Raw genomic sequence first — 14,044 nt, forward strand, 5'->3', positions numbered from 1 at the left:
CCCGCGCAGTAAGAAACCGACGCATCACCTCCACTCCAGTAAGGGACAGACGCGTCACCTCCCCTATGTGGCAGTAAGGACCTGATGTGTCACCTCCACTGGAGCAAGGAACTGACGCATCACCTTCCCTGCATGCAAGGATCCGACGCATCACCTTCCCTGCGGCTGTTTTTGCTTGTGATTTTGACGCATCCCAGGTACTTTGTATTAAAAGTGACGCACCCATAGTTTCCTATGGACAGACCTGTTCTTAGCTTTAAAAAGTCATAGTTTGGTATCTGTATGTTGGATTGTCGTTTTGATCTTGTTTGGTTTAGATAAAGATTTTTTATTTTTCTAAACTGGTGTGGTGTTTCCACTGTGTTACTGTTGGTTATATACAAATGCTTTACACAATGCCTCTGTAGTTTAGCCTGGCTGCTCTGTGCCAAGCTACCAGAGGGTGAGCACAGGTAAACTTTGGTGTATACTTTACTCATCTTGACTAGAAGGAAGGGTCTCTACCTCGACAGGGTGTATACTGCTGCCAACTAGAGACCCCAATTTCTAACAGACACATTATTTTTGTTTTACATCTATGTTCTTCCACAACCTTGCCTCTGACTTCCTGTCATAGTCATGGATGAACCTTGGAACCTCTATTCAAAAAGTGGAAACTGCTCTTGAAACTCTAGCTAATAACCCTTTGAGTTTATTGTCGACAATCTAGAATTCAGACAGGCAGTAAAACCTCTATCTATTTCATCTATTAAAAGTGCAAGAACAAATGCTGTAGAAATGACTGTGAAAAGAAATACTATGTACCTACCTCTCTTGTTGATGTTCTTTTATGTCACTATTAAGGGTCAGTTTACCATGTACATACATGTAAGTGGTAACCTCGAAAAACTCTATGCCTGATTGGACCCCTGACTTAAACTGCTTAACGTACCAGTGAAACTGTTACTGTTATTTCATTGCTTGATGCATGTGAGCAATATCCATTTCCAGGGCAACCCAGCACTATTTTGGTTACATTTGTGAAGGTGGCATTTTCAGTTATTCCCACCTCAGCCCCAAGCGAAAGCGAGTTGCAATATTTTTTGTCTGTGGATGCACATACAGATTTTTTTCTATAGGGACGAATCAGTTTAAACAACACACCTTTCTTTCCTTCCAGAGTTACGACGGGCCAGCAGAAATATCTTTCAACGTTCTTTTTGCGGCTATTGATAGAACAATTTTTATACTGTGAATAACTGAAGCAAAGTATTGGACAAAAGACTGCATTTAATCTGCAGGATGGGGGAGGAGAGACCCTGGCAGAAAGCCTACCCTGACGTCATACTCCACCAGATTATTTAACGCATTTACTATTTGTACTCTAACCACGGTCCTAATAGAATCTTGCTTTGCCTTCAGGTATGTTGGTTACACGGCAATTTCCAATCTGTGCTGCTCATAAGGATAGATGTGTGGGCATTTATCCACTCCAGAATGTACGGACAGTGAGAAAATGACATTTCTCCGCACAGAACCTGTGACGCCGCAGATGGTGCTCAGCTCTACGTGAATCCCTGTTCGTTCGTTGGAGCTCTCTTTTTCTGTAACATGTGCAATGACAGACTCTTCTTATGTCACCAGGTCAGGACTGTTGCACTGAACCCATACTCTACTACACTCCTCACTCTGTGCATCCCGAAGTAGTTACCTGCACCCTTCAGTAATAGGCTTCCATGCAGGTCCCTAATTTGGGTCAATGGACTGACCCTGTATGCGTTTTGCCATTTTTAATCCTGTAATTCTTCTTATATGACATTTTAAGCATCCTCAAGTATTTTATTTAGCATTTCATCCCCTTGATGAGTTACTGGAGCCCATCTGCAGTGGGGTATCATACTACGCAGTAGAAGACCTTGGGTGGAAAAAGTGTGTTTTTCATGTAGCTTATGTCAGCAGTGTTTTCTTGTCATGTGTTAAGACCAAAATTGTGTTCTTATCATATTTTTGTCATTGCACCTTGATGTGCAGTGAAATACAAGGAATGAGAGATAGAAAGCTTAGGCTTTTCAATCTCTAGTGTATGGATAATGAAACATATATGGATGTAGTGCTTAGGTGTTGTATATGTATTGCAGGCTGCACATATCATTTTGTGGATATTGGTAATGTACATGTACAACAAAAAGTGGATATTGGCAATGCAACCCTATATTAAGGGCTACAAGTATGCACGAGGCCTCAAGGTGACGTCAGTGGTGAAGCAGTGCCCCCCCCCCCCTCGGTAATGATTAGCTTGATTTGGGAGGCTGGTGGACAGTACGTTTTTCGCTGTAATAAGGCTATATGTAATTTTACTCTTTCAAGAAATTACTGTCCATTTACCCATATTAACTTGACAGCATCGTTCTCATGCTTCATGCAGCTGTGAAGCGCCAAGCCTCTCAGATGTGTCAAGTCTCAGTTTTTTGTCTGGCAGTTATTAAGCATGTTTAAACGCTGTGTTTTGGACAACATGTATAGTTTGTCATCGATGTAACCATTGATTCCACAGCTTGTCATTAAAACAAGATGATGGACTGATAATTAGGTAAATTACGGCGCATTATTGGCATGCACACAATCATGTTGTTGCAGTCTCCTGTTGACTGCAGCTGAACAATCCTCAAGAGTTCAGGACGGCCTCGCCCCTTAGAGCTGGAAATAAAAAAGGAGTAACAGTTTTTGACAGATACCTCTCGAGAATCCTCAACGTGGTACACCTGAGCATGCCTCACTTAATCAAGTTTTATCAATAACTTGTTGCTTTTTAAGGGTGACGCGAAAGCTGCTGGTGGTTTATGTTTGCTCACATGGGTTACGGGAGTTTATAAACTGATACTGAGCTGAAATAAATGTTTATGAGGAATTCTCAACTGAAGCAATGAATGTGCCCTCATTGAACAGTGATTGTGTTTGAACATCTCCCTTAGGTGCCATGGATTAGATGATTTGGTTATTGGTTGTTGTCTCACAAAGAAAGAAATCTGGAGCTACTGCAAGGAGGGCCTTTAGTGGAAAGAATTGCATTAAAGTGTGGAACCAGAAGACATCAGTGATTAGGTTGGTACATGCAGCTCAGTCTCTTTTAGAGTATAACACACTCATTTTTTTTCTCCTCAGGCTTAGGTTTGGAAGCCTCAATCATCTGATTCTTGAGACTTTGGATCTGGTCCATCATTTCCTTTTGATGCTTCTCTGCTCCCTCCTTAATCAGCCGTGCTTGTTCCTGTGGAATAAAAGAGATCAATGGGAGACAGCTGCAGCTTCTTGAAGATACTCACGGGCATACGTATGTAGTCACATCCACACAAAAAAACTTAAGAGATACTTGAATCACAGTCAGTCACAGAGATCTTACCTGTTCAAATTACGTAAACATTTAAACAATCCCAAATCCCAAAATACAGGGCTATGGTTGAGTACACACCATTTTATAAAATGGCACACACATATAACAGTATTACCTCCAATGTTCTTTGCTGAATAAAGATCTCAACAAACAGAAGGCTGATATTGTAAACACTGCATGTGTCCATTTGTATGGTTAATACTTTGAGAAAGTCACAATCTAGTGAAAGCCAGTCAGGTCTATTTGCCATGTTTTTGTAAAAAGGACAAATAGACATAATAATAGGCGGCATGAAGGTAATTTGGTTCGGCCTCCTTCAGCCCACACTCTGTTTGAGTGTTTGTCACGGTTTTGCTCATCCTAAAAAACAGCTTACAGAGAGTGTGGAAATAGGTCAACCCCCTTCAACCATTAGAATTAATAGCAGTGTCAGTCACCTTTAGGACCAGTCCCTAGTACAGCCATACAATAACTGGAGTGCCTATGATGCTGTTAGAAGATGTTTACCCGAATTACATTTCACTCAACATTGGCAAGAGGTGAGGCAAAGGAGACAGTTTGTAGCCACTGCACTCCTCACACAAGTCCGGTAGGCCGTGGGGAAACAGAGGCATAGTTGGTTTATTAAGGAGTTAAAACTTTTAGCAAGTAAAATTTAGATTTTAACTATTTTACATAAAATGGGACTGTGAAATTCATTGTCATACCTAAATATATTTTTCTCAATTCATTATGGCCGATGCTGTCTCATCTTCTCTTCAAAGAATAAGGGACCAATCACAGCTTCCACGGCAACGTCCCCACACAAACCTCCCCATTGCTTTTTAGGTCAAGCCTAGGCAGCACATGCAGCAACGATCTTGACATTATCGTCCTTACTGAAACGTGGCTAAATAGTTCCTCCTCGCCCATCCTAGACCTCCTGGTACCTCCTAGTCATGACCTAATCCGCCTAGACAGAAATGTGCAACCCGGTGGCGGGCGGGCTGTATTTATCGAAACACAATCGCAGTCAATCAAGCAGATTCTATCTCTTTATCCACCTGCGAATATCTCTGTATCAACATCTCTGATCACAAGCGCCTCGCCAGCAAACTTCACATAATTTACCACACTTCGGGTGATAATCTGATGTTCATCGATGAGCTAATGGAAGTCATTGCATCCAATGACAACTCACAAGTGCCACAGATTTTCCTGGGCGACTTCAACCTCCATTGGAACAACTCAAGAGATCATGGTGTAAGCTGTCTTAAATCTTTTCTATCAAATCAGGATCTGTGACAGTCCAAACCACAACAAGGGAGAGACACTAGACCTCATCATAGCTAGAACGAACACGGTATCATTAGAATTCATCACCCCATGTGACTGGACAGACCATTATAGCATTTTCTTCTCCATCAATATCGAGGTAACTCCAAAAAGGGGCGAACCCACAAAAACAAATCAATGGAAAAGGAATGTACAAAATATCAACCCCATCGACCTTGTAAACTGATGCAACTCTGCCCTGATCCCCAAGACAGACATGGCCGACATCCATGACCTCACAGTCTTTTACAATTCCACTATGCTTGAAATTCCTGACTCTGCAGCACCCCTCCAAGAAAAAAACGTTTCCTCCAAAATCTCCAAACTATGGTGCAATGAGAACCTGAACTCGGATCGGCGCAAGCTAAGATCAACTGAGCGACTATGGAAATCAGCACCCTCCTTTGATCACCTACATCAGCTTAGAGTGCTGAGGAATTCATACATCAGGAAGATCCTAAAGGCTAAGGCAGACTTTTTCAAAACCCAGCTGAACCAAGCCATCAACCGCCCCAAAAAACTATTTGAAATCGTCAAACAGTAAGTGCGCAACCCACCTAACTCCATGGAACCAAGCGATTCGGCTACTCCTAACTGTGATGAGCTTGCCAAGTTCTTCCTAGAAAAAATTAAATCCATTGAACTCGACATCCAATCTAAGAAGGCCCTCCCACAAACTATTGCTCTGGATACTAAATTTCCCTCTCAGATCAAGGTCCATTTTAGTACTCTGACGGAAATCCCAAAAAACAATGCCTCTTGGCACACCTTCTCGCCCATCCCTGAACAAGAAATCTATAACACTCTTCTAGCGATTAACCACTCCAATCACTTCTCGGACACCTTACCTCCTTCTCTATTCAAAATGATAAAAACCTCTATTCTACCCCTATGGTCAAAGATTGTAAATGCCTCTCTGAGACAAGGATCCATACCGGAATGTCTTAAAATAGGGCGGGTCACACCTATACTAAAGAAATCCGACTCTCTCCACTCAGATCTCAACAATTACCGCCCTATATCCAACATACCCACTTTGGCAAAAGTGCTGGAAAAATGTCCACAAATACAACTATGCAACCACATCGAGAATTACAACCTCCTAGACAAACACCAATCCGGCTTCCGTCAAGGTCACAGCACTGAATGTGCACTCGCCCACATAATGGATGACATACTAAAAATGCTAGACCACAACGAATCATGCCTATTGATACTTCTTGACTTATCCTCCTACTTTGATACGGTTAAGCATGACAACCTACTGTCCCTACCGGAACGAAGGATGGGCCTAACTGGCCCAGTGCTACAATGGTTTACCTCCTTCCTAAATAACAGAACACAAAGAATTAAGACGAAGCACTCACTCTACCAACCCTCCATGGTCACCATAGGGGTTTCACAGGGCTCAGCACTCTCACCCATTCTTTTCAATCTACTCATGGAACCCCTGGCAAACGCATTGAACTCTGTGAACATTCTATATCACCTGTATGCGGATGACACCCAACTGTACATGAAAATCTCCCAACCAGAAGACTTCATCTCCCTCAACGCTATTCTACAGAATACTCAAAGTTGGCTCACTGGCAACCACCTCATGCTTAACAACAAAAAAACGGAATTCCTTCTCATCTCCCTTCCCAATCACACACCCAAGATAGACTTATGGTTGAAACATCTAACTTCCTTTGACTGTGCTCCCCACATCATTGACTCCGCGAAATCCTTGGGAGTCACCATAGACAAACACTTGAACATGCAGGCGCAAATCAATATTGCCACCAAGGGAGCTAATCATCAGATGAGCATACTAAGGAAGTGTAAACCCTTCCTCCCACAGAACAACTTTAAAATGGCGGTACAAGCCTTAGTGCTACCAAGATTTGACTATGGAAGCACCACTGTATGCGGTCTCCCCAAATACAAGCTGGCCCCACTGAGGGCTTCGCTTAATGCTGCAGCCAGACTAGTCTCAGGAACTAAAAGAAATAACCACATTTCTCCAACCTTGAAAGCTCTGAACTGGCTACCCTACGAGGCAAGAATACACCTAAAGATCGCACGCATGACCCACAAAGCCCTGCATAGCAATTCCACCAGTTACTTAGCACGAAAGCTAGAATGATCAGGAGGATGCAGACAATTGCGAAGTGCGATTTCACTACTACTGAAACTACAATCCTTCCACAAGAAGACAACGGGTTGCAGAGCATTCTCAGGGATCGCACCGAAGATTTGGAACTCCCTACCTCCAGTAGTATGCGGAATCTCTTCCTTTACCTCCTTCAAAAAATAAGTAAACTTCTTCTAATGAACAAATTCACATCCTAAGACTTTAACGCTATGATAACAACCAGTCACCTATGCTACCCTTATACTACTGTCTACCTCTTTTGTATTGAATGGCAAATAACAAATGTATGTATACTACCCCAACCACCTAATGTGTAATAACTGTATATTGTAAAGCTCTCTGATACCCTCATGGGTCATGTTCGAGCTATATAAAACTTTATAAATAAATAAAATAAATAAACATGTGCTCTCTCTTCAAGACATGCTCTAGAAACTCTGTGGGCTTACAGCCTGCCCGCTGCTTTTCATTTGTGTCCTTTACAAATCCTTGCTTCTAAGTGGTTATTTTTCCTACATGTTTCTCCTTTTTCATTGTTTGTTTCCACCCATGGAGCAAGCTCTCACTACATGTAGCATCCCTCTTGTGCCATTATAGTTGCTGGCTTATGGACGTTTGTTGGAAAATGAATTATTAGTAGTGGCAGGTATGCATTTACCACTGGCATTAATGCCACTAACACACTATAGGGCTCACAACAGGTATGTATAGCATTTAAAAAACACAAATTCAGTAAATAATTAAGACACAACACACAATAAAAATCCAACGCCTATTTATAAAAATAAGAAATATTTTTATCTTCTAAATGACACCAAAATGAAAAAACAAATCCACTATAGGGAACCAGAGATATGAAATTTTAAAGATTAGTCACTTTCTAGTGCTTAGTACCCAACAGTGCAATGTTTGGACATTTGCTTGCCTCTGATAGGGACAAATTCACATTTAGCAATTGTTCTGGATGATTCCTCACCAGACTCATGCAGCCTCCTCCAGCAGAGTTAATCCTGTTAGGAACTCCTTCCTGAAGATCCTCTTGTGGGTCCAAAGTGTCCAAAACACAATCCGAGTATCTGGAATCTCCAAGAGGGTCCTTGAAAGTTTGGGACTTCAGATCCGACAATCCACTTGGACAAAACCCTTACAAATCCACTGGTAGTACCCCAGGCTGAGGATTCTTTGTGGTAATGGTCCAGGTGAGCCCTGCTAACCTGCAGCTTGCAGGGAGTCCACTCTTTAGTCCTTTTGAAGCAGGTTTGATCCACAGGGCTGTAGTTTCAGATGGTGCAAAAGGCACACTCTTCAGTGCACATCAAACTCCTCAGTGTGGGCCCTTCTGGTTCCCTTAAGTTTTAAAAGCAGATCTGAGAGGCACTGCCTCTCTCAGATACTTAATCTTTGTTCTCTGGGGTCAAGCAGGAGGGCATGCTCTGGGGTGTTGGCCTGTCCAAAGAGGTGCAGGCCAACACCCCAGAGCATGACCACTTCCTCAAAAGTGTGGCACAATGCTAACCCAGAAAGCACTATTCCTTCAAAATTCAATATGTCAGAATTTTCAGGGCACAGGGAGCAGAACTAACTAAACCAGCCCATAGGATGGCTTCATCTGCATAGATCCACTACCCTTACATCCGTGAATTTCTCCTAAATCCCCCCATCAAGCTGCGGGGCACAGGGAGAGGTGTAAGTGAAAACTAATTTCTAAAACTTGTCTCCTCCTTCCTTTGAAGAGCATTATTTACTATCCCTTCCCATGGCTCTGGCATTCCTATGCCCAGCAACCTCTCCTCCCCAAAAGGCTTCCTACCACCAGGGGTCATTTATCACCTCTTTAAAGCAGCCAGACTAATCCACTTATCTCTGACCAATCAGGGCAGAGCACTACAATGAATTTTGGCTGAGACAAGAAAGTCTTAGAACTTCTTGTCTGTACATTTTAGAAGAAATTCAACAATACCATATTTATCATTAACGTTCTACAGAGTCCTTTAATCCTAGTTTTAGGGCTTTTCTATCTCAAGCTATTAACTAGTAACCTCTTGCAGTGTTAACCTATGGGCTGGGGATCTGCAAAGGAAAAATTATCTGAGCAATTTGTCCAATACCAGGGCCTATACAACAGGTTTTATAAGGACCCTGCTTATATCTACAGGACCCCTCACCCCTGGAACACTTAGGAAAGACTTTAGGGGTTCCGAATATATATACTCATTTCACAGTGCTCCTAGCACAAAAGTCGATTTTGGGAAGCACTTTGCTACATTATGGGGAGTGTAGTGTGCAATTTCACTAACCCAAGGGCATATCAACCATTTTTATAAGGATTCTCCTTATGAGTGCCTGTCCCCACCCCTAGGACATCTAGGGGAGACCATGAGGGCACCTGCAAATTCCCAAATATTGTAGCTTATCCATTTGTAAGTGCCCCAAACACCAAAGTAAAGTTTTGACACAGTTTGCATTTGCATTTTAATAGCAATCCTGCTACACAGGGCAGCTTTTAAACTTACCTCTGGCTCCAGCACTGCACACATGCAAGTGCAAAAAAGGCTGCTGGCCTCTAAACTGCCCTGCCCCATTCCATTCTGGGGCCTTAAAGGTAGTTTCAACCCCCTGCCCTATATGTATTAGGGCCTTATAGGGAAGGTCATGCCAATCACAGGGGGTACCGTAACCCATAGTGTTCCCTAGTGAATTTAGGTGTTTTCATTGGATTCTACGTGTGTCTTCAGCAAAGCACTGGCCATAGGCTTGGTTAGGCAGAACCCAGGGTCAGTCAGAGTCAGTTATCACCAGTACCTGTCAGCAAAAGGTTGGGGGTAGCCCAGGGCACAGGATGACTTTGCAACATAGCCCCCTCCCCCAAACGGAAGGTGATGGGTTACTAACCTACACCCTGGTAGTCCTCATCAGCTAAGTGGAAAAACCTGTAAAGTCCATTCGCATTTGCATGGGCAACCCAAAGTCTATGTTCCACTGTAAAGTCCATTCCCTATAGGGAAATAGACCACCTTAACAGCTGTGATTCTCCCCTCTCATCTGCGTGAGCCATCTGAGAGGCCTGTGGTCAGTTTGAACACGAAAGTGAGTCCCAAACCAATATGGTCTCAACTATTTCATGGACCAAACCACAGCAAAAGCACTCAATGGCACTCCACCTTTGCTCTCAGAAAGAAGTCTCCTGCTAATAAAGGCAACTGACCGATCAAGGCCCTCTTCATTTAGCTTTGACAACATTGCCCCAATCCTTTGCTCTGAAGCATCTGTCTGAATCACAAATTATTTTGTGTAATCAGGGGCCAGCAACACAGCTTTCAGAGTGTCAAAAGCCTTCTGACACTCTTGGGTCCAATCCACCTGTTTGGGCCTCTTCTTAGAAGTGAGTTCTGTTATGGGCCCCACAATGGCCCCATAATTTTGAACAAACCTTCTATAATACCCGATCAGTCCAAGGAATGCCCTGACCTGAGTCTGGGTAACAGGAGCTGTCCAATCCAAAATAGTTTGGATTTTGGCTTGGAGATGCTGTACATGGCCCCCACCTACCAGCTGGCCCAGGTACACCACTTAACTCTGGCCTATTTGGCGCTTGCCTGCCTTTATTGCCAGGTCTGCCTGCTGCATGGCCTGAAGCACTTCCCTTAGGTGGCTTAAGTGATCCCCCAGGTAGAACTGTATACAGCTATATCGTCCAGATAAGCTGCACTAAACTGTTCCAACCCAGACAAGACCCTGTTCACCAACCTTTGGAAGGTGGCAGGTGCATTCTTTAAGCCAAAGGGCATTACCTTGAACTGATAATGCCCCTCTGGTGTTGGGAGTGCTGACCTCTCCTTTGCTCCATCAGTGAGGGCAATCTGCCAATAACCTGAAGTCAAATCAAAAGTAATCAGGTATGTAGCTGCCCTAACCTGTCAATGAGCTCATCAGCTCTAGGAATAGGGTAAGCATCAGTCTTTTTGACTTAATTCAGTACTCTATAGTCCACACAGAACCTTAACTCCTTGGGTCCCCATTGGAGATTAGGTTTGGGCACCACAGGACTGGCCCATGGACTTTCAGATGGTTCAATTACACCCAATTCCAGAGTTTTAGCTACCTCAGCTTTAATACTGGCTCTGACATGGTTATACAACCTGTACAGTTTAGTTGTGACAGGTGGGCTGTCACCAGTGTCAATGTAGTACACATACCACTCAGTGATGCCTGGGGTGAAAAGAAAACAGGCCAGCAAACTGCTCCAGCACCTGCTTGCAGCCTCTGTGCTGCTGGTCTTTTAACTTGGGAAAGAGTACAACTCCCTTCACTGACCCATTAGTGGAGACGAGGTCGGGCACTAGCTCAGTTTCCTCCACCAATTCCTCATCAGTGACCAGTCACATGGTCATATCGGCCCTGTCATGGTGGGGATTCAATCTGTTCACATGCAGGACCCTATATGAGGGTTCTTGGGGGTACAAAGTTCAAACAAATACCTCACCCTTTTGTTCTGAGTTTGAATAGGGCCCACTCCACTTGTCATGGAGAGCCCTGGGAGCCACAGGCTCCAACACCTACAATTGTCCTGGAGTATATTCAGGCATAGTAGCCTTCTGAACATACCAGTGCTTCATGAGCTCCTGGCTGGCCTCCAGTTTCCTGCTTACCTTGTACGTGTACTCGGTCATTCTAGATCCCAGGCCTAGTACATAGTCAAGCACATTGCTTCTTTGAGAGGCATCTCTAAAGACTCTCTCAGCAGGCACAGTGGCCCCTCACAGGGTGTCCAAACAGCTTCTTAAAGGGACTGAATCCATCCCCTTTCTGTAGTACCTCCCTGTAGGCAAACAGTAGGCATGGGAGGAGAACAACCCATCTCCTCCTGAGTTTCTCTGACAACCTATTTATCATGCCCTTCAGGGTTTTGTTGAACCTCTCAGCTAGACCATTTGTTTGTGGGCTATGGGGGTGGTGAGCTTGTCATTGACACCACACTCATCCCACACAGCAGTCAGATAGCTGGACAAAGTTTGTGCCCTATCCTACACCACCTCTTTCGGAAAACCCACTCTGGTGAACACACCAAGCAGTGCTCTAGCCACAGCAGGAACATCAATGGTTCTAGGAGGGATTGCTTCAGGGTACCTAGTGGCATGGTCCACTACCACTAAGATATACCTATTACCTGATGCAGTAGGTGAGTCCAGGGGACCAACAATGTCCATCCCCACCATTTCAAAAGGAACCACAACCACTGGCAGTGGTATTAGGGGAGCCTTTGTCTTGCCCCCTGCCTTGTCACTGTCCTGACAGGGGACACAGAAGCTGCAAAACTCGTTTACCTTTTCAGACATATGGGGCCAGTAGAAATGGTTCACCAAATGGTTCCATGCCTTTGGTTCTCCCAAATGTCCTGCCAAGGATATATCATAAACCAAAGTCAATTCTGGTGCAACACCAACCTCCTCATGGTCCCCTCCTTGAGGTTTCTGGCCTCAGTATAAAGCAGTCCACCTTCCCAGTAGATTCTATGAAACCCACTGTCATCCCCCTCCTCTTTCTTAGAGGAAATCTGCCTCAAGTTCTCAAGGGTGGGACAGTCTCTGTGTTCCTTACTAAAGTCCTCTCTGGAGGGTCCACCTGCTCCTGTCAGTTCTGCCAAATCTGACAGCGCCGGCAGGGATGGAGTCCTTCCCTCCGAGGCCAGATCCTGCCCATCAGGGTTAGATTCCTCCTGCACCTCTGGAGTTCCCTGGACTGGCTCATGAGGCCTGTACACTTGTCCTTGGATGCTTGGTCCTTTGTTCCAGGGTCCAACTGTCCAGCCCTTCCCTTCTGGCTAGTCTGTGACCCAGTCACAGCACATACCCACTCAGGGAGCTCCAATATTTTCATATGGAGTCCTCTCTCCACCTCTGACCAGTCAGAGGCTTCAAGATCATTGCCCAGTAAACATTGGACTGGGAGCACCTTAGACACAGCTACTTTCATAGGGCCTGTCACACCTCCCATTCCAAATCCACCACAGCCATAGGATGGAGTTTGGTAGTGTTTTCTGCATATGTCACCTGTTGAAACTCACTAGGTAGCAACCTTCCTGGAGGCACCAACTCATCCAGGACCATAGTTACACCAGTCCCTGTACCTCTGATAGCCTCAACCTTCCTTACATTCACTTTAGGCCTCTGCCTGTAATTGTCCATGTTTGGAGGTAAGGAAGCCAGGGTGGCAATATTCACCCCACCCAGGGACACTAAGGTGGCTTCCACCACCTGCCTATCCGGGACACTACTCTCCACCCCCACACTTACACTGGCAATACCAGGGGATGGCCCCTTAGGGGGGAGCTTCTTGGCACGGACAGCATCTCCCTGTTTGTGCCCTGGCTGGTTACAGTCAAAGCCTTTACCCACTTTTGAGGGATCAAAGAACCTATCATCAGTTCCCTGATACCCCCTCCCTTTGAATTTGCGTTGGTTCTGACCCCCTTCCTTGGTCAGGTTTTTGTGTCTTTGGAGTACACCTTCTGTTTTTGACCTTCTTTCCCCTGGCCTTTCCCCTGTGCTTTCCCCTTGGGAGGGACCTGTCCTCCTTTTTTCTGGTCACCCCCTGGTGCTGAATGGAAACCCGAGTTCTTACCCACTCATCAGCTGCTTCCCCCAGCTCTCTGGGGTCTGCCAGCTTAGAGTCCACTAGATACTAGTGTAACTTCTCTTATGCACAATGAGTCAAAATATGTTCATACAAAAACAAATTATACAAATCCCAATATGTGTCCTCTTTGTTTCCAACAATCCAGCCTTCTAGTGCATTCAGTAAAACATCCACAACGTCTACCCAAGACTTTGAACTAACTTTCTGGGTGTCTCTAAACTTCACCCTGTACTGCTCTGGAGTCATGCCAACTCTCTTGACTAAGCATGCCTTCATCTGCTGGTATGATTATGCATCCTCCTCCCTCAGGGTCAGGAGCCTATCCCTCCCAGCTACTGGAATCGACTTCCACAGGAGTGCACCCCAATACGTAGAGTGGACCCTACTCATTCTAAGGGTCATCGCAAAGGCTGTTAGCCTCTTATCAATGTCATCCCCCTCTACATACCTGGGTACTATAACCTTTGGAAGTTTGTGATCAAATCCACCACCCCTGGACATCTCAAAATCTTCATCATTTTCACTGCCAACATTTCTTTTCTCCTCCTCCCTCTCTTCTTACCTAATTCCAATTTCTCCCTTTCCAA

The 14,044-nt window shown here is 44.6% G+C and overlaps 1 protein-coding gene across 1 annotated transcript in view; it reads right to left on the reverse strand.

The window, feature by feature from the left end:
- Positions 1-1,084: 1,084 nt before the first annotated feature.
- The window catches only part of LOC146784472 (guanylate-binding protein 1-like), an 888,553-nt gene continuing 875,593 nt past the window's right edge, over positions 1,085-14,044 (reverse strand). Inside the window, exon 16 of the mRNA XM_085633259.1 lies at positions 1,085-3,247. Coding sequence (XP_085489385.1) covers positions 3,107-3,247 — 141 coding nt within the window. The 3' untranslated portion in view covers positions 1,085-3,106. The remainder of the gene's footprint in view (positions 3,248-14,044) is intronic.

The sequence above is a fragment of the Triturus cristatus genome, chromosome 11 (genome assembly GCF_964204655.1).
Source record: "Triturus cristatus chromosome 11, aTriCri1.1, whole genome shotgun sequence".
Taxonomy (NCBI): Eukaryota; Metazoa; Chordata; class Amphibia; order Caudata; family Salamandridae; genus Triturus; species Triturus cristatus.